Below are 24,385 nucleotides of genomic sequence, written 5' to 3' on the forward strand. Positions count from 1 at the left end.
GTGGTGCTCACCCGTATGGCCGGTGACTTGGGGCCTTCCGTTAGCCTCCGCTTCACGATGGCGGTGCTGGTCCCTTGCTTGTGACCGTGCCTCCGGGCTTCTAAGGCCAGAGGACATGGAATCCCCTGCCGGTTGGATTCTGCTGCTGGACCTGGATGTCCCCACAGCCTCGGACTCCGTGTCCGGGTTTAGTGTCTTCAGCCAAGGCGAGCTTTCTAGCTTCCAGCCTCTGGCACTCGCTCCTGCTCCTACAGAGCTCCTGTTGTAACTCTCCCTGTGTCTGGAACTACACTCCAGGCTCTGACTGCTCTGCTTGTTCTGCAGGCTCTGTCTCACCTAATCCCGCCCCAGACCCAGTTTATAAGGGCAGATTCTTCCCCTCCCAGGTCTGGGTGGGCCGTGTTGCATGCTTAGGGCTCCTGACCAGAGAAACCTCCCACTTGCTCTCAGACATAATATTTCTATTACTGTGGTAACCAGACCCCTGGGGTGCCACACATACATTTTGCCCCTCCAGCCGGCCTGGAGCAATGTAGTGTTGGATGCAGGTGTTGGGGTTCCGAGCCGCACTCTCATCTTACCTGAGAGAAGGAGACACCACACCTCTGGGTGAGGTGCAGTACCTCTGTGGCGACTGAACCCTCAGGGGCGCCACAACCACTGGCGCCCTGTGCTCTTCACAGATGAAAGCAGGTTCACACTGAGAACATGTGACAGACGTGACAGAGTCAGTGGGTCAGTAATGGTGTGGGGTGGCATTTCTATGGAGGGCCGCACAGCCCTCCATGTGCTTTCCAGAGGTAGCCTGACTACCATTAGGTACCGAGATGAGATCCTCAGACCCCTTGTGAGACCATATGCTGGTGCGGTTGGCCCTGGGTTCCTCCTAATGCAGGACAATGCCAGACCTCATGTGGCTGGAGTGTGTCAGCAGTTCCTGCAAGATGGAGACATTGAAGCTATGGACTGGCCCGCCCGTTCCCCAGACCTGAATCTGATTGAGCACATCTGGGACATCATGTCTTGCTCCATCCACCAACCTCACGTTGCACCACAGACTGTCCAGGAGTTGGTGGATGCTTTAGTCCAGGTCTGGGAGGAGATCCCACAGGAGACCATCCACAACCTCATCAGGAGCATGCCCAGGCGTTGTAGGGAGGTCATACAGGTACGTGGAGGCCACACACAATACTGAGGCTCAGTTTGACTTGTTTTAAGGACATTACATCAAAGTTGGATCAGCCTGTAGTGTGTTTTTCCACTTTAATTTTTTGGGTGACTCCAAATCCAGGCCTCCATTGGTTAATAAATTTGATTTCCATTGATGATTTTTGTGTGATTTTGTTGTCAGCACATTCAACTTTATACAGAACAAAGTATTCTATGAGAATATTTCATTCATTCAGATCTAGGATGTGTTATTTGAGTGTTCCCTTTATTTTTTTGAGCAGTGTATATATACAGTGGGTACGGAAAGTATTCAGACCCCTTTACATTTTTCACTCTTTGTTTCATTGCAGCCATTTGGTAAATTCTAAAAAGTTCATTATTTTTCTCATTAAAGTACACTCTGCACCCCATCTTGACTGAAAAAAACAGAAATGTAGAAATTTTTGCAAATTTATTAAAAAAGAAAAACTGAATTGGAACAGCACAAAAAAACAGAGAAAAAAAAAGGCAAATTGGACATCATTTCACAAAAACAAAAAAACAAAAATGGGCAGGATAAAATTGTTGTCATCTTTCCAAAAATGTGGGTAAACAACTTTGTTTCAAGCATGTGATGCTCGATCAAACTGACCTGTGGCAAGTAACAGGTGTGGGCAATGTGAAAATTAAATCGTGAGCCCAGTTGAGGACAGGCTCTGATATGTAGAGTGCTAACCTCAGTACAATGATGCAGAGTATGTTGGAGCTATATAAGCATCAAGGAATTAATAAATATTTAGCAACCATTTTTCAACATGCATAAATCCTTTTATTGAAACGGAATCTGTAACCAGGTTTTTGCCACCTATTCTGAGAGCAGCATAATATAGAGACCCTGATTTCAGCAATGTGTCACTTACTGGGCTGCTTAGTGTAGTTTTTATAAAATCACTGTTTTATTAGTAGGAGATTATTACTAGAAGACTAGTAAGCCTGCTGCCATGTAGTCCTCCATATTCATGAGCTCTGCATAACCCCACCCCTACCACTGATTAGCAGCTTTCTGCCTATGCACAGTGTGCACAGAAAGCTGCCAATCGGGTGTGGGCGGGATTATACAGAGCTCAGCATTCAGAGGACTGCTAGATCTGCAGCAGATAAGACAGCGATTTTATCAAAACTGCAGCAAGTAGCCTAGTAAGTGAAACATCGTCGGAATCAGGGTCTCTCCCCCTACATTGAGCTCAGATTACATGGCAAAAACCTGAAGAGATTCCCTGTAAAGCGAATCATGTACAGAACTAGATCATTATTATGTGAAATAAGAGTGTGAGTTCTGCACATAAGTTCATATCCTTTATTATTAATGTTTAATGGTCCAGCATAAATGAAATTATCCCATGCTAGAGCATGATTACCAGGCATGATTACCAGGCATGATCTGGTGCCTTCGCCAGGCCCTGAACCTGTATACCAGTAATATTCCTCCTTCTACAGCTTTTATTGGAGTATCCTCTTTCATCTTCGCCTCTTGTTATGATCAGATTAATATGTATGATGTGTATGACTGAACTGAGCAGTGAGCGGAGTCAATCGGCCTCAAAAATATCTGTTATTTCCGATAAAAAACCATGAAAGCTGTAAACAGCAGCGCAGCAGAAGTGACTCTCGACAAGCCGCGTAATGGACGAGACTGCAGATGATTCACTCCGTGACCTCCGACTGTTCAAACCTTATTTCCACTTTGGCGGAAGTTTCCCCGTAGAACTGAATAGTTATTTGATGAGCGATAAATGACTGTGCAAGAATCAGGAGCATTTACTGTATTCATATACTGCGCGCTGACTATTAACCCCAAGGGCATTGTCAGGGTGGCGGAAAACCATTATTCACGTGTTGTGTTTCCTATAGTGTACTCCTTGTATAGGTGGTCTCGGCATGAGTGCTGCGGACGGAGCATTTTTATACTCTGCTTTCTACATTATTGACATATGAACAGATCCCTCCCTTACTATTCTCTTTTTATTCTTTATTGTCTGTGACGTTGCATCCTTTTTTTGCAGGTCGCTTCACTCGGCACTTGAATATAGTTTCTATCAACGCCTTTGATGATGAAACATTGACAAAAATATTTTGCTCCATAGCAGACTGGCACTTCGGCAAAGGATTTGATATTTCCTTTCTCAGGTATTTGTTATGAAGAGTATGCTTCATGTTCTACAGCGTAAAAAAGAACCGCCCGCTGGACTCCTAAGCGTAGAAAGGGAAAGGATTTAATGAATAAAATACAAGTTATATTGCATCTTTTCATACATACTTACTTTATATGAGTTTTATGGAGAAAAGTGTCAGTATAACTTGTTGTTTAGTCATTTCAATCCCTACTCTTTTTATGCTTAAAGGTTTTGTCCCAAGAGCAAAAGTTGATTTTAATCAATAGATCTTGGAATAATAATAATTTCCACAATTGGATGTGTTTAAAAAAAATGTTCCTGTGCTGAGATAATCTTATAAATGTGCCCCTGCTGTGTACTGTGTAATGGCTGTGTCTGACCGTACAGAAACATGGTCTGATCATACCACATCTCCTGGACAGGGAGGGTGGGGGGAGGAGTATACAGACATTACAGCAGGGGATCACAGCTGATTCGTTTTGTGAGTAAAGCATTTCCCTGCCTGTTTTTAAGCAATATTTTACTTCAAAGAAAGAATCAGCTGTGATCCCCTGCTGTAATGTCTGTATACTCTTTTGCTTCCTCCCCTGCCCAGGAAATGTGGTATGATCAGACCATGTTCCTGTATGGTCAGACACAGCCATTACACAGTACACAGCAGGGGCACATTTATAAGATTATCTCAGCACAGGAACATTTTATTTAAACACATCCAATTGTGGAAATTATTATTATTCCAAGATCTATTGATTGAAATATTGATTAAAATGAACTTTGTTCATGGGAAAAACCCTTTAATAGTCACCTGGTTGGTCTTAATCAGTGATTGACATTGACTTCTAGTCTTCCTACGAAATTAACTCCAGAGTACGTGCATATGTCTGAGATAAAAAATTAAATTGTGAGCCCAGTCGACATGCACAGAATATGTTTCTACCTCCGTCCCACAGCTATTTGGGGTCCTCAGTCGCTATCCCTCTTGGTGAAACAGCTAATAGCCGCCATAACCATTTGGGGAAAAGTGGTCACACATGTGCACTTCTCTCTCTATTCATTTCTTTAGTGGTTGGACCAGTAAACTTTTGAAACCATATGTCAAAGGGATTGTCAACTACTTATATATTAATGATTTATCTGTGAAAGAGAAGGGGTCTGACACACATCACCTCTGCTGATCATCATTATCACCCCTGGTGGCCGGATGTAAAAAGTGCTAATACTAAGGAGATCCTGAAAACATGACTTGTGGGGGTCCGTGAGGATGGGGTTTGGGAAACACTGGTCTATGCGGATACAATTACTCAGCTGGAATTGAATAGTTTACAATTATTATTATTATCTAATATATATAATTGTCCTATCCCGTCTGTCTGTCTGTCTGTCCTTCTGTCCAGGAAATCCCGCGTCGCTGATTGGTCCGGCTGGGGCCAATCAGCGACGCGGAACTTCAGAAAAAGATGGCGGCCGTTAGCGGCTCATCTGTCACATGGAGGTCAGCGGCGATGCAGCCGGCTGCTCGCAGCATAAGTCCCCCGACCGGAGGCGCCGCTGACCTCCATGCGGCTACCGTCGGGAGATCAGCACCCGGCACAATACTTACCCCTCCCCGTGCCTCCGCAGCAGCTCCTGTCTCTTCCGCTGCAGCTCTGTGACGTCTCAGATCAGGGGGCGCTCTCCTGAGCGGTCACAGCGCAGAGCGGGAAGATGCCGGCGCGCGTGAGGAGTCCGGAGCAGCGGCAGCACCAGCAGGTGAGAAGTGAGGTGAGTATTGGATTTTTTTTTTTATTGTATGGGGGCATAGGGCATTAAATGGTGGGGTGGGGGTGTGTGACATCGTGGAGGGGGCATTATAAGCGAGGGGGGTGTGACATCCTGCATGGGGCACTATGGGGGGGGATGTGACTTCCTGCATGGGCCATTTATATAGGGGGGATGTGACTTCCTGCATGGGACATTATAAGGAAGGGGGGGGGGGGGGGATGTGACATCCTGCATGGGGCATTATAAGGGAGGGGGGGATGTGACATCCTGCATGGGGCATTATATGGTGGGGGGGTGACATCCTGCATGGGCCATTATAAGGGAGGGGGGGATGTGACATCCTGCATGGAGCATTATAAGGGAGGGGGGGTGATATCCTGCATGGGGCATTATATGGTGGGGGGGAGTGACATCCTGCATGGGGCATTATAAAGGAGAGGGGGATGTGACATCCTACATGGGGCATTATAACGGAGGGGGGGATGTGACATCCTGCATGGGGCATTATATGGTGGGGGGGGAGTGAAAGGGGGGGATGTGACATCCTTCATGGGGCATTATAAGGGAGGGGGGGATGTGACATCCTGCATGGGGCATTATATGGGGGGAGTGACATCCTGCATGGGGCATTATAAGGGAGGGGGGTATGTGACATCCTGCATGGGGCATTATAAGGGAGGGGGGGATGTGACATCCTGCATGGGGCATTATATGGGGGGGAGTGACATCCTGCATGGGGCATTATAAGGCAGGTGGATGCTCCCCGGTCCTCATTAACACGGTTCGATGATTGGTCGCAGCCGACGGCCGCGGCCAATCAGCAATATCGGCGCCAAATTTAAACACCGCTCTGCTTATTGCTCGTGGCCGGCCGACGCGACCAATCTGCAATTGTGGCGCCAAATTTAAACAAGGTCTCCGGCCAATTGGCGGCAGATTTAAAATAAGTACGCCACCGTCGGGAGACATTTTCTAGAATACCCGATGCGTTAGAATCGGGCCACCATCTAGTTATTGATAATTATGTTAATATTATCAGTAGTATTGTCATCAATATATTATTATTAGTAGTAGTAGTAATTATATTAATATTACCAGTAGTATTGTCATCAATTATATTATTATTACTATTATTATTTATTTTATTATTATTATTGGTATTATTGTCATCAATTATTATTATCATTTATATTATTATTATTATTGGTAGTATTGTCATCTATTATTATTATTATTATTATTATTTAAAAGTGGAATTTACTGTATTGGTGATTTGGAAGAATAATTTTATGGGTCGTGTTTCAGATCGGGAAAACTTATGATACAAGCCACAATGGCCATTTACAAGGCAGCTGTTGAAAATTTCCTGCCGACTCCTTCCAAATCTCATTATGTTTTTAACTTACGAGACTTCTCCCGGGTTGTGCGAGGAGTGCTGCTGTGTCCTCACACTCATCTACAGGTGACTTAGAATTAATATTTTATGGTTTTGTATAGATATACTATATATGTTTGAACCAGTGATTCCCTTCAAAAATGTTTTAAATCCCCACTGCTATTCATATCTCATGGAAGCGCGGTGCAAGAGAAAGTAAAAGGCTATATAATTTTAGATTTAGGCTTAGATGTGTTGACTGATTTGCCTTTTTTAATGGCAAGTATCCATGAACATTGTGGGAAATGCTAAAACAGCGCTAGCTATATGTGGGGAAATCCATGGTGGGGCGCCAGTGCTGCCAATAGAGAGTCTGCCTAACACCTCTTGCCATAGAAAGCAACTGTCTTACCTAGGATGGCACTATATCCTATCTTTACACTTGCAGCATTGCACTTGCAGCAGGAGCTGCCTGTCTGTACTGCTGAGAGCTTCTGCTGCAAGTGTAAAGAGAGGCTATGTTGTCTATCTGGGTAACACAGTTGTTTTCTATGAGTGGTGAAAGAAGGTGTAATTAAATTAAGGGATTGATATCTGGGGGAGGTGATAATGAGAGAGCAATGATAGTGGAGAGGGGAAGTAACACTCAAGGAGGAAGAGAGATGATACTGGAGAGGGGTTATAGTAGAGGACATGATACTTGGGGGAAAGGAATAGATAATACCTGAGTGGAGGGAGAAACATTGCAGCTCGGTGGAGGAAAGAGGAAGGAGAGGTGATACCTGGCAGGTATCAACGGGTAGAGTGCTTATAACTAGGAAGGAGAGGGAGATGATACTGGAGAGGGGGGATATTGTTTATTGGAAAGGGAGGGGGTGATAGTTCGAGAGAGGTGAGACCTTGCGTGGAGGGTAGTAGGAGTGCTGATACCTAAATGGGGGATAAGATGTGGAGGAGGAGAGGTACTGTGGTTTAGAACCTGATGGTAGGAGAAAGAAAAGATGCAAAAGATGGTGGGTTTGGTGAAGTGTTATCTTAGTAGGGGAGGATGATACCTTGGAGGTTGGAGATAATACCTTAGGTTGAGATGATCCGTGGTGATAAAGAGGAGAAGAAGAAACATTTTGGAGAGTGGTGTACATATCCTTACATGATCCTGAGGGGGGGGACAATCTTCATTTGGTGGGTCAGTAGCATATAGGAGACAAAGAAAAGAAAGTGCAACTACAGAATCAGTACTTTGCCATTGGTTTCCTACATTGTGAACTAGTAATCCAGAATTCATTCTTATATTTGTTCTCTTTTTTTTTTCAGGACAATGATAAATTAATCCGACTTTGGATACATGAGGTTTACCGTGTATTTTATGACCGCTTGATTGATCCTGACGACAGGCAGACTTTCTTCCATATGGTCAAAGAGACAACTTCTAATTGCTTTAAGCAGAGTGTTGACAAGGTGCGGTCCTATGATTTCCTCTGTTGTATGGAGGACTGGTCAGAATTGTGGTGTCACCTACTGGAGTTCTGATAGTACCATGATTGATGAAGGCAACATTCCAGTCATTCATATAAGTGACTGACCTTGTAATGCATGGATAGGCTGAGATTGCCAGAGCGGGAACCATGCTTAATTAACTAACTGATATAAGTGGGGATCCAAAGCTGGAGAAGGCCCTCTGTCATGTATATCTTCTAATAGAGCATATGGAATGGGTTGTCTTCTTGAGAAACTTCCTTTAAATGTTTATTCTTTCAACAGATTCTCTAAGTTTACTTTTAGAAAAATCTGATTACTAATGCTAACAGCCAGAGCTTGATTGTAGCCAAGCTGCATTTACCCATTTGTATTATTCGTTTGGTTGCTCTATAAAAGATATTTGGGAGGGAAGGAACCAAGAGGTTCAGTAGGAATCAAAACACACTTGACTTGACATCTTGCTGCCTTCATACCCAGCTTTTTGTAAAAGTGAATTAATATAAAAAAAATAAGGTTTAAAGTAGCACTCCTTTTTTTCACTAGTAATTCAAGTAGTAATATGATATGTAGTATTTCTATTGTAGCTGAAAATTCATTGTACACTTCCATTTAGTTAAATCCTGTGACCACATGGGGATCCTATGAAAATGACATGGCTTTATATTCCCTTCAAGGGGTCATCATCTCAGTTACCAAAAGCTCTTGAATGATGAAATTGCATGTAATGTACCAAATACTTTCTCCACGGGAGAAGTGGGGGAGAGCAACTATCACAGTTTATGATGATGATTACACAGCTAGTGTCACACAGTTATAATGGAGGAGATCACAACTCAGTCTTCTAACTGTATACTGGTAATATCCTAGCTCATTTACAGTATCTGCTGCTACCACAGCATATAGAGTTGGCACTGTCTCTAGGTGGTCATTTGATGCTGTGCTGAAGTTTCATGAGATTGATAGCAGAGCACAGAGGAGAAAGAAACGGAGTGAAATTGGAAGTTTAAGATGGAGTCTGTAAAGAAGAAAATTATTTTGACGTCAATGGGAGTAAGAAGTGCAGAGATTTATAAGCAATAGGTGGTGGGTGGGTGCAGGGATACTAAAAAATGGATTGCTTCTTTAAATTAGCCATAGATTGCCATTTAGAAATATATGTACAGATTTTAGACAAATGTCCCACTTTGTATATTGATTTAAACTGATTTCTACAATTAATTTTTGTTAGAAGACTCCCACTCCAGAAATGAGCTAATCACAGGACCTTCTCTTGCTTAGATCCTCAAGTGATCATCTCTAATCTATAGATCAACCTGGCAACAACTGCTTAATCTTCCTGCAGCGCCACCTTAGTTGAAATGAAGCATTACACTCTGCCCACTGTGCTGTTTAATACATGGACATGTTGGGTCCTCAAGAGCACATTGTGAATAATTTTCTAGTTTACTGGGATGGGGTTGGGGGGGGATTTCATTACTTAATTAATTTTATCGTCCTTGGAAACGTTAGCAACTCATTTTTTTTTTTAAACACAAAGTAATTGTAGATAATATTTTTTAATAGTGGGCAATTCCTTTAGTGATATATTGTGTGCTTTTTACTAAACAAAGACTTTAGTCATTCTCTTTGTCGTTAAAAAGCCAGGAAAAAATGAAATAGGATTTAGACAATTTGCATATTAATAGGTTCAAAGTTTAGAAAGCAGATATGGATTACTGACGTTTCATTATAATATACGTTAATACAATTACAACTTCACAATAACAATAGCAGTTTTTAATGAATGATGGTATCAGTTTTTTTATGTTATGTTGTAATTATATACTTTCTGGCTGATTGCTACTTTTCACTGAATTAAGCTGCCCATACACATTAGTTAGCATTCAGTTGACGGCTATATCTCCGAATCCCCCATATAATAGTGCGCTCGGCACAGCTGAGTGCTCCTGTGTCTTCTATAAGGGAACTTCTGCCAGAATCATCTGGCTGCAACTTATTTTCCCTATATACAAAACAATTGATCAATTGAATACCAACCACCCAATCCTTATGCCCTCCGACATAATCTGTCGGGGGACAGTAAAGAAGATGGTTGGCAGATCCCACAAAAATCATCACGTTCTGAGCTCTTACAAGTAATTCTATCTTACCCAATTCTTATCTTTTTATTGATATACTCATTTTGTACACTTCAGTAGTTGACTTGATATACTTTCTGTTGATGTAGGTTTAATCAGGGCCTTATTAAAAAGTTTAGTGATTATCTAGATAAACCGTGAGCATCCTACGTGACAACTTTTCAAAGAATCTGCCAGTATTGAGCATGGCATGATCTTGCTTGGAGAACATAGGGGGTGTCCCATTTGGGATTTTAAGGCATATCCTATAGATATTCCATAAAACTACTGATATAGAGAGAAACTGGGAAGACAGTAGCGCAATAGGGTCTTGTCCGCGTAAAAAGTAGCAAGAGACAGGGAGAGTTTCTCACTTTGACAGGGCTGTGAAACACAACCACTGAAGGCTGCTACCAACCAACAAGGATGCCTGTACAAGTTGGGCGGTAGCTCAACTGTAAGCACTGAATGATCAAGGCTAAAAATTTAAAATCATTCTGGTCCAAGGGCCCAAAATTAATCTTATCCAAGGAGAACAAGCAATGTATACATATTGGGTGCCAGAACTTACAAATGACCCCTTTACATTTTCTTGCGAGGATGATACCCCTGAAGAAGCCACAGCAGCTGGCAAAACGCATGGGGATTTTTCCAGAATTTATACCATATAGATCACACACCTATTTTTAGATCTGATATTTATATTCATGCTTATTTATTTATCTTCTATTGGTATATTCCAGCCACTATATACTGCCATTTGTATTTTTGCTTTTGTAATATTGTGGCTATTATTGTTTATACCATATCAGTCACTCGCCTATTTATTTGATCTGGTATTTATATTTATACTTATTCTCAATTCTTTACATTGCACTTTTTGTGATCTATTTGTGATCTCTTGGTATATTACAGTCATTATATACTGTCATTTGCATTTTTTCTTTTATATTTGTAATATCTTGGCTATTTATGTCTTTACACTTGCATTTATACCATTATCTTCAGTCTTGTTTTGGGTTTATAGGGAGTCTGTTTTGATCTCTATATACACTTCTATATGGAGGTTTGATTTTGCGCAAAAAACGTACCCCTTCTTTTAAATGGTTTTAACGTTTTGTTGTTCACCATGACTATTTAATAAAATATTTCACTCATTTTTGCATGCAGGTGAAGGGGGGTACAGGGCCGGTTGCTGTGGGCCAGAACTGAGTTCTCTTTACCCTGAAACCCCTATTCTAAACAGGAATCTGACATGTGTGTGTTGTGCTTTGTGATTCCTTCTTTACTCACTTGTTGTACGGGAGGCCTTGTTACCTCCCCATCCACGGGACCGGATTCAGCTGCACATATGACAGGAGACCTTCGGTCTGGTTTAACAGGTTTAGCTTTACTATACAAATTGGATACATGCGGTTGCGGCACACAGAGTGAGATAGGACCCCCTCCAGATGATGTTCCCTTTGTCCAATGTACTATCAGTCCTTGCCTCCGTTCTGCCCGACATGCCCTCGCCTCAACAACTCCTGTTGGTACCAGGGACCTTCTATCTGTGATAACAGTTACCCTGAGGCGCACCATTGTTCCCTCTCGCTGCGACCCAACTGGCATCTTCCTCACAGGAGAGACAGTGACAAGACACTCAATGCCTCTTCTGGGCCCTAGGCCCAAGACTAATCCTGGATTCTCACTAGATTTCTGATGTGTCCTCTTGTAGAGGCTTGGCACTGACAGTACCCCTTCGCCGCTGCTTCATCACTCTCTTGGAACCTGTCAAACACTGTCACTGTTGAGCACTTCCTCCGACTGAACCTGACTGAATCTCTCTCCTAGACTGACTAAAGTAGGAAGTGCTTCCCCTTCTTATCTGATCTAACTCCTCCCAGTCTATAGGCTGATCCTAAGCTGTTAACTATATGCTACCCTGAGTGGTGCACGCTATATCTCTATGCTTTGTAATTTTTCCCCTAGTGGACAGCCCTCCCCATTCCTGGGAACGGCCTTGAGGTAGAACCTCCAGGAATCCAAGACACAAACCAGCCATAAGGATAAAATGCAAAACTCTTTATCAAACATGGAACCATCAAACCTTCACATATAACACTATTCACATTAACTTCTTCTTGACCAGACGTCTTCTTCTACCCCCTAACACAGGCTGTCTCATATTCTCATTTCTTTTAGGTTACTGGTGCCTTCCATACACCATCCCTCTCCTCATTATATTTACCTTTTCTTGCAAAGAAGTGTTAGAATTGTACTAACTCTCTGGATTCTTGACAGAATATCCCATCTGCTGATATGAAGTGTAATAATACTGTATATTTGGTGAAATATTCTATGTAAGCGGAGAATATTTCCACATTACGTAATTATTAATGTTTGTACATTTAGAAAGTGTCAAATTAAAAACAAATTAATTTGAGTGATTTCCCGCAGTTCTGAAAGGCAGTAAGATTTTCAGTCTGTCGGTGTAGATATTTAGGAACCAATTAGTTTTAGTGTTGGTAGAATTTCACGTTGGGGTCATTGCCTGACATGTTACTAATGATCTTCACAAATCATTTCCAGAAACTTCATAGCAGAAATTGATCAAAATTGAAAGTCCATTTAGTAAAATGTCAAATGATGACTTCACCCTTCAGAATTACCAACACTCAAATGGAAAAATTAGCAGTGTGAATTTTTGTAACAAATTTTGTAAAGCTGCGAGTCGGTTGATGTACTGATTTTATTGCCGTCAATTGCAGATTAAAAACTTCTTAAAGGGTATCCGTCAGCAGATTTTTGCTATATAATCTAAGAGCAGCATAAAATAGAGCAAGAAAGCTTGAATCCAGTGATGTATCGCTTACTGGGCTGCTTGGTGTAGTTTTCATCAAATACCTGTTTTGTCTAATGTAGATGTAGCAGAGCTAAGTCTTCTGCTTTTTGTATAACTCTGCCCACACCCGTGATTGGCAGCTTCCACTGTGCATTGTGAGCAAGCTGCCAATCAGTGATGGGAGGCGGAGTTACACAGATATGTTGACTAGGAGGCACCAGACACCTAGTCCTGAAGTAATCTCCTGCTGATGAAACACAAATTTTATTGAAACAACAACACAGCCTAGTAAGTGACACATCACTGGAATAAGGATCTCAGCTCCCACATCATGCTGCTCTCTCCGATTATACATAGAAAAAAAACTGTTGACAGATTAATTTTAACTGTAGGGTTATGATTATTGATACTCTAGACTATTCCTTTTTATTAGAAGAGTCTCACAACATTCAACTGATCACATTTGGTCCTGTTGTTGAGATCCAAGCAATCAGCTGTAATCTGAAGGGAAATTCACAGCAAGGGTTCAACTCCTCTACAGCGCCATCACAAGGGAAATAAGGAATTACACAATCCCCATTAAAATATTTGATCTGTCTGTTTATTGTAAGGACTAGTGTTGAGCCACCCCCGTAGTGTTCGAGTTCGGTTCGGTTCGTCGAACACCCGTGTGTTCGCCGAACTGTTCGTCGAACTGTTCGTCGAACATCTTCGAACACCGTTAAAACCAATGGCAGGCAAACAAAAACACATAGAAACACATAGAAAACACCTTCAAAGGTGTCCAAAAGCTGACAAACTGCTCAGAAGACACAACTAACACATGGAAAAGTGACAAGTACATATAGTCATGCGAAAAGAAAAGAGGTGGAGGAGTAAAAGGAGGGGGAGACACAGATATAGGCATGTCATGCCCTTCTAAAATCCAAAAAGTGAGAAGCCGAGACGGCCAGTCCGCTCCTGCCCGTGCCACCTCCGTGTCGCCGGGTTTGTGCCAGAGCCGCGGTGAACCCTGACGGCCAGCCCCCCTCTCCCAATACTGGTGCCTGTCCGCTGGTGGGTCGAGCGAGCCCCCCTGTGGTGGAGGCAGCTCTAAGCTTTTTAATTTAAATTGTCTCTCTAATTTGAATGAATACACTTTAAATCCATTTACAAGGATCTATTGGAGGGCAAGTCTCATGCCAGCAGCCGCGTAATTCCAGCTCCAGTAGCGTCCACTAAAGCTGCTGCAGTTAAAAAGCTTTTATAAGGATCGAGCTCGGCTGTCCACCGCAAGGCATCCTAGTGCCAGTCCCAGCCCCTATGCCTTGGGGTGCCTCCTGATGCTCTTCACTAAGTATCCCGTGGTCCCGAAGCATTTCCTTTGAAAAAATTAAGTGTCCAAACTACAGGTGGTGTAGCTTGCTTAACAGCCGGGATAATCCGCTGACTAGCAGACACTGCTACTAGGCACAAAGTATTTCCTGGGCTAGATGCAGTTAAAAATTTGTAAGTAGATACTCTCGTTGGATGCTGAGAAAGCATTCCATAGAGTCTCCTGGCACGCCATATATGATTCTCTTAAAAAGCTTGGGGTAGGGGTCTAGGGGACCCTTTTATAGCCAAAATCACGGCCCTGTATCACAATACGTCACCTAGGCTGAAGATAAATGGAACTGTAGCACCGAGGGCTCGGTTGCTACAGACGTATTGCACCTCACCCAGAGGTGTGATATCTCACTCTCAGATAAGGATGGAGTGTGGATCAGGACCCGACACCTGCATGCATTACACCACATTGCCGTGGGGCAGGGCGACCAATATGCCCCTGAGATGGGCACGACAGTCCCTGTCCCTGGCTGGAGTGGGGGGAGGGAACACTGAGGAAGGGGAACCCTGCAGTGCAGGAGCAGGGAGGAAGCAGTTCCTGGGTGCATTGAGAAGGGAGTATAAAAGGTGGGCACCATCTTAGTTCAGTGCAGAGAAGTCTGAGCAGAAGTGGCAGGGAGCAGGGGCTCTGCATGAGCTCTGCTCCGGAGGCGGGCCTAGTAACAGAGGCCCAGGCCTGCAAGAGGGAGAAGGAAGGAAGAGGAGCGGAGAAGGTTCCAGGAACGAGGAATGAAGGGATCCCAGGGGTGCAGACGGGCGAGTCGCCACCGCACGCCCGAATCCACCTGCGTGGAGGGGTCAGGCCAAAGGGGGAGACCGGTCCCCGAACTAGTGGAGGCAGGAAACGACCCTCAGCTAGAAACCGGAGGCTCTGACATTTTATGTGGCGCAGCCCCTTGCTCCACCCGCTAGGAAGGCACCACATAGGGTCAGGAAACTGGCGCCAAGTTTACCAAGAGGAGGCCCGAGGCAGCCGGACAGAAGTGTTGGTAAGAAAGGCCAGACAAAGGACACACAAAGGGGGTCCTGTGAAGCGCTCCAAAGTTATCTGGGAGTTGTCTGAGCCCCTCACCTGGTGAGCACAGTACGACGTGGGCAGCCGTTACCTGCAGACGTGGTCTGGATAATAAGAACTGTGAGTAAAGGCCCTGAACTGCATCACTGACTCCGTGTCGTTACTGCTGCTGCCCTGCACCATCACCCCCATCCTCCGCATACACTGCCCTGAGGCTATACTCCTCCCGTGGGGAGTTATGCTACGCTCTGCTGCACCCACAACACCAGCCTTAGCGGTCTGCCCTGTAGCGGCGGTTCACTCTGACCGCAATCCACGGGTGGCGTAGTCGGACATTTAAACATCAAAACCACATAAATAGTTCCGCCACTGGTTTGACCGCCCTGAGCCACGGAACCGGATCGCCGCCACGAAGACTACAACCACCAGCATCCACCAAAAAGGGTCCGGCTCCGGGTGTCCCAAGGCCCAGGGGGTGCGTCAGAACATTTTCATCACCTTTCACAATCACCAATGGGACAAGGCAGGGATGTCCTCTGTCCCCTCTTTTATACATCCTAGTGACGGAGCACCTGCTCTCATCAATTCGCCATAACCCCAATATTAGGTGGATTGAGGTGGGAGGCACCGAGTACAAGTGCTCTCTATTTGCTGATGATGTCCTAGTATATATCACTCAATCACATATATCCATCCCTGCTGTTATGGCTGAAATAGATCACTTTGTTACATGGTAAAATTTTAAAATCAATGCAGCGAAGTCTGAGGCCCTCGATGTCTCCCTCCCTAAATCCATATAGGATTCCATCCAGTCCAACTTTCCCTTTGCCTGGCCCTCACAGGGTATCAAATACTTAGGAATTCCTATTCATAGAGACCTCTCCCATCTATGTTATCTTAATTTTGGGCCCTTTATTGAACAATTCCATACAGACCACGGTTGGCAAGTTAGAACTGTAAGATTCACTACGTGAACCACTGGTGTTTTGTGGAAAAGCACATGTACACCGCGTTCCAAATTATTATGCAAAAAGTGTTTAGGAGTGATAAGGGAAGAATTTGTTTGTTTGTCAGTTAAACTCATTGATGGTGATGTGTGTCAGGGCTCTTTATATCACTGTAAGCAATTGCAGACACCTGTGCTAATTAGTTTGGCAGGTGTGTCCAATGAAAGGCAAGACTACTTAAGAAGGCTCTCACATTATTAAGCAGCCTACATTTTCTGCCAAAATGGGAAAGAAAAAGGATGTGTCGGCTGCTGAGAAGCAACAAATTGTGGAGTGTTTAGGTCAAGGCATGACTACAATCAACATTGTGCGATGATCAGGATGAAGTGTCTTGGCAATCAAGAAGTATGTAGCTGATTCACAGTACACACGTGTGCGTGCTGATAAGGGCAAATTGAGGACTCTTTCCTACAGGCAATTACGTCAGGTTGAAACAGCAGCGGCAAAAAAGCCTTGTCATAGCAGCAGACAAGTTTTTGAAGCTGCTTGTGCCTCCAACGTCCCCCGAACAACAAGATGCAGGGTCCTTCAGAGGTTTGCAGCTGTGCATACGCCATCCTGTCGACCTCCTCTATCCACTTCACACAAGCAGAAACGGCTCCAGTGGGCCAAACATTACATGAAGACTGATTTCAAAACTGTTTTGTTCACGGATGAGTGCCGTGCAGCGCTCGATGGTCCAGATGGATGGAGTGGAGGATGGCTGGTTGATGGACACCCCACGCAAACACGGCTACAGCGCCAACAAGGAGGAGGTGGAGTAATGTTTTGGGCTGGAATCATGGGGACAGAGATTGTCGGCCCCTTTAGGATCCCTGAAGGCGCTAAAGATGAACTCCATAATGTATGTGGATTTTCTCAAACAGCACTTCCTGCCATGGTTCAAGAAGAAGAACCGTGTATTTCACAGCAAGATCATTTTTCTGCATGATAATGCACCATCTCATGCTGCACATAAAACATCTGCATCTCTGGCTGATATGGGCATAAAAGGGGACAAACTTATGGTGTGACCCCCATGCTCCCCTGACCTCTACCCCATTCAGAACCTTTGGAGCATCATTAAAAGGAGTGTCTATGATGGCGGGAGGCAGTTCACATCTAAGCAACAGCTCTGGGAGGGTATTCTGTCCTCATGCAAAACAATTGAAGCAGAAACCATCCAAAACCTGACAAATTCAATGGACGAGAGAGTTCAGAAGCTCCTTTCGAACAAGGGGTCCTATGTGAAAATGTAACATCACCTAGAATAAAGTTTTGAGTTGAAAACTGTTTGATTTCAGTTTCTAACAACCTGCTAATGCTTATAATTTCAAAAATGACCATTTTTTTGGTCTTTATTAAAATGAAAAGGTTGATCGAAAAGTTTGGGGGATCTAAGAGTGTGGCAACCCAGTAGTCATGATTACTTCGAATTCTGACAATATGAGGGTCATGCTGCAGGTAGTGCAGCAAGAAGGCACTTATGTGCCTTGCGCATCTCGGAGCCCCAAAATTATTTTCCGGGCTAGATGCAGCTAAAAATTATTTTTAATTTTAAATCTGGTGAAGCTTTAGTATAGATGGCCTAATAGGATCAGTGCTGCACACTGCTACAAAGCCCAAATTATTTTCCAGTCAAGATACAGATAAACATGATTAGTAATTTGAAAGCTTAAAACGGTTGGTAGGGTGATTTTAACCAATCATCAAGCTTTTACTCTCCCCAGGATGACACAGGGGTAGAAAAGTCGTTTCGGATCCATGATTTGTTCATCTTTATGAACGTGAGTCTGTCTACATTATCAGTGGAGAGCCGCGTGCGCTTATCTGTCAGCACACCACCAGCAGCGCTGAACACACGTTCAGACAGAACGCTGGCTGCGGGGCATGACAAGATCTCCAAGGCGTAAGTGGCTAGCTCCGGCCATTTATCCAGATTGGAAGCCCAAAAAGAGCAAGGGTCCAGTGACACAGTCGTGGCTTCAATGTTTACTTGGAGATACTCCTGTACCATCGTCTCTAGGCGTTGACTATGTGTCAGACTTCTTGTCTCCTGTGGCCTTGCAAAGGATGGGCTAAAAAAGTGGTGAAATGATTCCGCAAAATTGATGTTACCAGCAGATACTGTGGTTCTGTTACGGTTTGAGTGCTGAACACTTGACGGTCCCACGGTTGGCAAGTTAGAACTGTGAGATTCACTACGTGAACCACTGGTATTTTGTGGAAAAGCACATGTAAGATTCTGCAACAGTCTCTGCTGATACTCCTGCATGCGTGCATCCCTTTCTATGGCAGGAATAATTTCTGCAAATTTACTTTTGTACCAGGGATCTAACAGTGTGGCAACCCAGTAGTCAGGATTATTTCTAATTCTCACAATTCGAGGGTCATGTTGCAGGTAGTGCAGCAAGAAGGCACTCATGTGTGTTGCGCATCCAGGAGCACCAAGTCCCTGTTGTGTTGGTGGCGAGGTAACAATCATGCTTCCTTCCTCTGTCCTCTCCCCCCAACCTCGCACAACAGAAATGTGATCAAGGTCTCCCTCATCTGATGAGTCTTCCATCAGTTCGTCCTCCACTTCTTCCTGGGCTCCTGCACCTTCCTCACTAGTTTGGCTGCTACCATGCGCCCTGGTAAAACCATCTCCCCCACCCTCACATGCCTGCCGCCTTGGTGCTGCCGACCGTCTGGACCTTGCAGATGTTAGCCCTTCCGCATACAACTCCTCCTCCTCTACTTCCTCCACCTCCTCTTGTGCCACCACCTGACTCCGAATTCTGTTTAACATGTGCTCCAGCATGTAAATCACCGGAATAGTCATGCTGATAATGGCATCGTCAGCACTAAACATCTTCGTCGCCATTTCAAAACTGTGCAGAAGGGTGCATAGGTCCCTGATCTGAGACCACTCCTCCAGCGTGATTTGCCCCACCTCTGAATCTCGTTGGCCCAGGCTATACGTCAGAACGTATTGCACCAGGGCTTGTCGGTGCTGCCACAGTCGCTGCAACATGTGCAGAGTTGAATTCCACCGGGTAGGCACATCGCATTTTAGCCGGTGAAGTGGCAGGCCCAACGACTTCTGTAGAGATGTAAGTCGCTGAGCTGCGGGATGCGAACGGCGGAAGTGAGCACACAGCGACCGTGCCCTCTGCAGAAGGCCATCTAGTCTGGGATAGTGGGCTAAAAATTGCTGGACAACCAGGTTCAACACGTGAGCCATACAAGGCACGTGTGTGACATTGCCCCGGCGAAGGGCCGCACCCAGGTTTGCAGCATTGTCGCACACGGCCTTCCCTGGTTTCAGGTCCAGTGGAGACAACCATTCATGAAATTGGTTCTCCAGAGCTGACCACAACTCCTCAGCTGTGTGACTCACATTTGCCAGACATTTCAATGTAAAAACCGCCTGATGACGTTGAGCCCTACTGCCAGCATAGTAAGGAGGTGTGCAGGATCCCTTCTGCGCAGTTAGAAAGCTTGTGGCATGACCAGACAGGCTTTGGGTGCAGGTGGAAGACCGAGAGGAGGTTGAGGAGGCAGAAGCAGTGGAGGAACTTTGACATAAAGAGGATTGACGCACAACTCGTGGGGACGGCAAGACTTGGACAGCAGCCCCTTGTCCTGCTGTCACCATAGTTACCCAGTGCCCAGTCAGCGACATGTAACGCCCCTGTCCATGCCTACTCGTCCAAGTGTCTGTGGTGAAATGCACCCTGTCACACACAGAGTTTCTCAAAGAAGCGGTGATGTTGTGTGCGACATGCTGGTGGAGCGCAGGCACACCTTTCTTTGAGAAGTAGTGCCGACTGGGCATCTGGTACTGGGGCACTGCGACGGACATAAGGTCTCGAAAATCCTCTGTGTCCACCAGGCGGAAAGGCAGCATTTCTGTAGCCAAGAGCTTGCAGATGGTGAAATTCAACCTCTTAGCTTTCTCATGGCTAGGAGGAAATGGTCTTTTACTTGTCCACATCTGAGGGACCGAGGGCTGGCTATTGTGCTTAGACGGGGTTGATAAGGGTGTCCCCGGCAAACTGCCGGTCTGTGAGGAAGATGCAGGCGGACATGTTAGGTTGCCTTGATCCAAAGGTGGTGCTATCGATGTCGGACAGCGCTCAACACCAGCTGGTGTTACCACCTCCAAAGAAAATGATGACCTGCCAATCACGCTGGCTGTTGCGGGTAAAGAGGTGGCAGGTCTGCGCCCCAAAACAGGTGTGACTGCTGTCCCCGCAGTCACAGAGGATGAAGAGGCCGCGGATGCACAAGATATGGCAGACGGTGATTGGCCCGGCCGGCTAGGCCGCATTGTAGCACACTGAGCTTCCCACTGCAACTTATGCTTCATGTCCATGTGCCGGTTCATGCATGAAGTACTCAAACTATGTATTTTTTGGCCTCTACTTAGCTTTTGCTGACAAATGTTACAGATAACACGAGTTGGGTCATCTTTATCGATCTGAAAAAATGCCCAGGCTATGCAAGGCTTAGCACCCATGCGACCTGAAGAGCCACCACGACTTGTGGTGAGAGGCAGAGTTGTGTTTGAGGATGCAGTTGTTGACGTGCTTCCAGTACTACGTCTCTGTCCAGGAAGGCGCAACCTGACCTCGTCGTCACTAGCATCTTCCTCCACCTCCTCTGCTGACCTCATCTCTTGGCTGACTGTGGGTTGACAGTAAGTGGGATCTCCAACCTCATCATCATCACCCTGTGTGTTATCACACCCGTCGTCCTCAGAGCCAACCTGTTCCTGCCCTGACAAAAAACTAAAGTTGTCGCTCCAATCAGGTATTTGAGTCTTATCATCGTCTTCCTCATTGTCTCCACCAACAGGAGTTACAGTTTGGGAATGAGGGTCTACATTATGGTCAGAACCTTCTGCGTCTGGTCCTGGATCCGACTCATAAAGATTCTGGGCATCAGTGCAGATCATTTCCTCGTCTGGATTCACAGAAGCGCTGGAGTCGACCTCTGATTCCCAGGCTATAGTATGAGTAAACAGCTCTGCAGACTCAACCATCTGTTCTACCTCATACTCAGACGGGCAGCTGGAGATTTGGGAGCTGTGAGGAAGCAAGTGCGATTTGGGTGACACCTTTGAGGACTGGAGTATTTGTGATGTTGAAGTTGATGTGGAGGAGAGCCCACTTAAAGGAGCACTTGATATCCGTTGAAGCACCTGCTGTTTTTGTGCCTCATCTGGAATTTGTAGCGATTGGCGTGGCCGTAAGAAAGGGATCTTATCACATTGTCCGCTAAAAGAAGTAGACATTTTAGTTTGGCTGGAAGATGGTCTTTCTTCTGCAGATGTTACTGTTGCTTTAACACCTACCCCACGGACACAACCTTTTTTCCCCTTCCCAACACGCCTATTCCCCTTTCCACCAGCAGCAGGCCTTTTTCCACTCATTTTGGTGGTTAACTAATTCACAACTCTGGAGTTGTTTGCACAAAAAAACAATGGATGGTAACCGAGCAGAGCTGAGTGGCCAAACTGTGGTATTAGGCCAAAACTATTGGCTGGGTTAGATGCAGAAAAAAAATATTTTGAATTTGCAACCTGATGGAGGTCAGTATAGATGGATTAATAGAACAAGACCCACACACAGCTAGAAGCCCAATATTTTTTCAGAGGTAGATGCAGGAAAAAAATATATTCAGTTTGCAACCTGATGGAGGTCAGTATAGATGGACTAATACAAATAGTCCCACACACTGCTAGAAGCCCAAATATTTTTTCAGAGGTACTGTAGATGCAGATAAAAATTATTTTTAATTTGCAACCTGATGGAGGTCAGTATAGATGGACTAATAGAGAAAGTCCCACACACTGCTAGAAGGCCAAATATTTTTTCAGAGCTAGATGCAGAAAAAAATTATTTTTAATTTGCAACCTGATGGAGGTCAGTATAGATGGACTAATAGACCAAGTCCCACACACCGCTAGAAGCCCAACTATTTTTTCAGAGCTAGATGCAGAAAAAAATTATATTCAATTTGCAACCTGATGGAGGTCAGTATAGATGGACTAATAGAATGATGCTATGCCCAAAAGATTTTACTTCACTAGGTGCAGTAAAAAAATTGGTATTCTATACACAGGTGTTATATCTTGCAACACAGATAGGCTACTCCACTGACTAACACACTCTGCAATAGGCCAAAAAGGATTAGCTTTGCTAGATTCAGCCAAATGCTGTGAAAAAAACTTGCACAGCACTGGCACAGACCTGCCTGGCAAAAACTGATAGGAACTCATGTAACCTAGTCCTGAAAAGGACTCCAATTACAATTAGTCTTTACTCCCACAACCTATCTATTTAAGAGCACAGACCTCCCTGATAAAAGTCGTAGGAAATGCTGTAACCTAGTCCTTAAAAGGACTGCAATCACAACTATTCCCTACTCCCAAGCTATCTGTAGATTTGTGCGAAAATTGGCTTGAAATTAACAAGGTATAGCGCACACAGCAACAGCGGTGCCGTCTAACACGCAGCTGCAGCAGTGAGAAAATGGTGGCGACGGGGAAAATGGCTTGGTCTTATAGGGCAAGGACATGTGACATACACTGCCAATCACACATGCCCTTGCTTGTGTGAAAAAAAGCACTTCGCTCCGTGTGTGCGCTGCTGATAGGCTGACAGATTGCACCTCCCCACTGTAAATGCGGGAAAGAGAAAAAAAAATGGAGATCTTCATTATTCCTGCAGAGATCCATCACCTGCCCCTCCCCCCACCCCGCTGTACACTCAAACTGCGTATTAACATTAATTTTCATCATTACTGAGAAAAAATCCAGTTATGATTTTGGTGCACGAACAGTTATCGAACATAACCTCGAACAGCCGAATTTTTCTCAAATTGTTCGTGTTCGCCGTCCGGCTCGAACACCGCCCAAAACAGCTCGAATTTGAGATTGGCGAACAGTTCGAGTAGAACAACGCTCATCTCTAGTAAGGACATTAAGGTCTTCCAGAGAAGATGTAGCCGCAGTCTGCACCGGCTGATAGTTAAGAGACCTGAATGAAGGTCCCCCCTCTATTACTGCAGAACACCCTAATAGGACACCCGACAAGTCTACCCTCATTTGCTTCACAATGGCTGAAATTTATTTAGACTAGGAAAAGCAGACCAGGAAAAAAAACAGGTTTTGTTGGTAATTCTTTGCAGTAGTTATTTCCAAATCTAAGTCTCTCTCACTTTACTTAAAGGGATTGTCCACTACTAGGACAACCCCTTATTGATCTAAATGTTTGGCCCCAATAAAATAAAAGTGCCAGGGCCGCTCCAGCAGTGTCGGCACTCACAGTGCCGGGGCTCTCGTGCGGTTGTAGTGACACGTGAGCCCGGCGCCCAATAAGCGCTGGAGTCACTGTCTCCACCTTCTGTTGAATTGAACATGAAGAGGAAGGCTGGGCTGCAGCTGATTTCTGACTTCCTCTTCATGTTCAATTTGTCTGAAGGTGGGGCCAATGACACCAGCCCTGATTGGAGAGCGAGTGCCCATATCGTGGGAATGGCGCCGACACGGCAGGTGAGTATAAGCTTTTTTATTTTTTCGGGGCCAAGCGTGGGGGATGACAGCGAGTTGTCCAAGTAGTGGACAACTTCTTTAAAGCCCCCATACACATTAGACTAAAGTCGGATGAACCCATCAATATCAAAATATTCGCCAATAGTCTAATGTGTATGGGGCCCTCTTGACTCTCCCCTGACAGGGAGAAAAAGGATCTGGCATTTTGGATTTCGCCCGGCTGATCTTTTTATCTTTTATCCAAAGAAGTCTCTCATACAGATAACACAGAGGTGCTTGGCCGAGCTCAGCGTTCCTATGTATAGGGGAATCGGGAGACAAAGCTGTCTGCCAAATGACCCTTTAACAACATTGTGGCCACCCTAGAGAAATAGAATTACTCCTTCATAAATCCATAGCGTTACGCTATCATAACTCTTGTACTAAAATAGATGATCATTTGATATGGAAAATCTTTATTTGTATGCCACCTTATGTGCACCAAAAGCAATTTTAACTTGTTATGGATGAGGAGAGCAAAGCCATGGTCTTCTACAGGTTTTGTGTGAAAGAACATGTAGACATTAAGTTAAATGTGTTACCTTTAGGGAGCAA

The 24,385-nt window shown here is 44.8% G+C and overlaps 1 protein-coding gene across 2 annotated transcripts in view; it reads left to right on the forward strand.

The window, feature by feature from the left end:
- Positions 1-24,385, forward strand: part of DNAH3 (dynein axonemal heavy chain 3) — a 487,274-nt gene that overhangs the window by 413,396 nt on the left and 49,493 nt on the right. For both annotated transcript variants that reach the window (XM_073647962.1, XM_073647963.1), the window contains exons 44-46: positions 3,213-3,336; positions 6,390-6,546; positions 7,774-7,917. In XM_073647962.1, the coding sequence (XP_073504063.1) occupies positions 3,213-3,336; positions 6,390-6,546; positions 7,774-7,917 (425 nt within the window). The remainder of the gene's footprint in view (positions 1-3,212; positions 3,337-6,389; positions 6,547-7,773; positions 7,918-24,385) is intronic.

Source organism: Phyllobates terribilis, unplaced genomic scaffold, assembly GCF_046119375.1.
Source record: "Phyllobates terribilis strain yellow unplaced genomic scaffold, ASM4611937v1 Scaffold_9__5_contigs__length_417890890, whole genome shotgun sequence".
NCBI lineage: Eukaryota > Metazoa > Chordata > Amphibia > Anura > Dendrobatidae > Phyllobates > Phyllobates terribilis.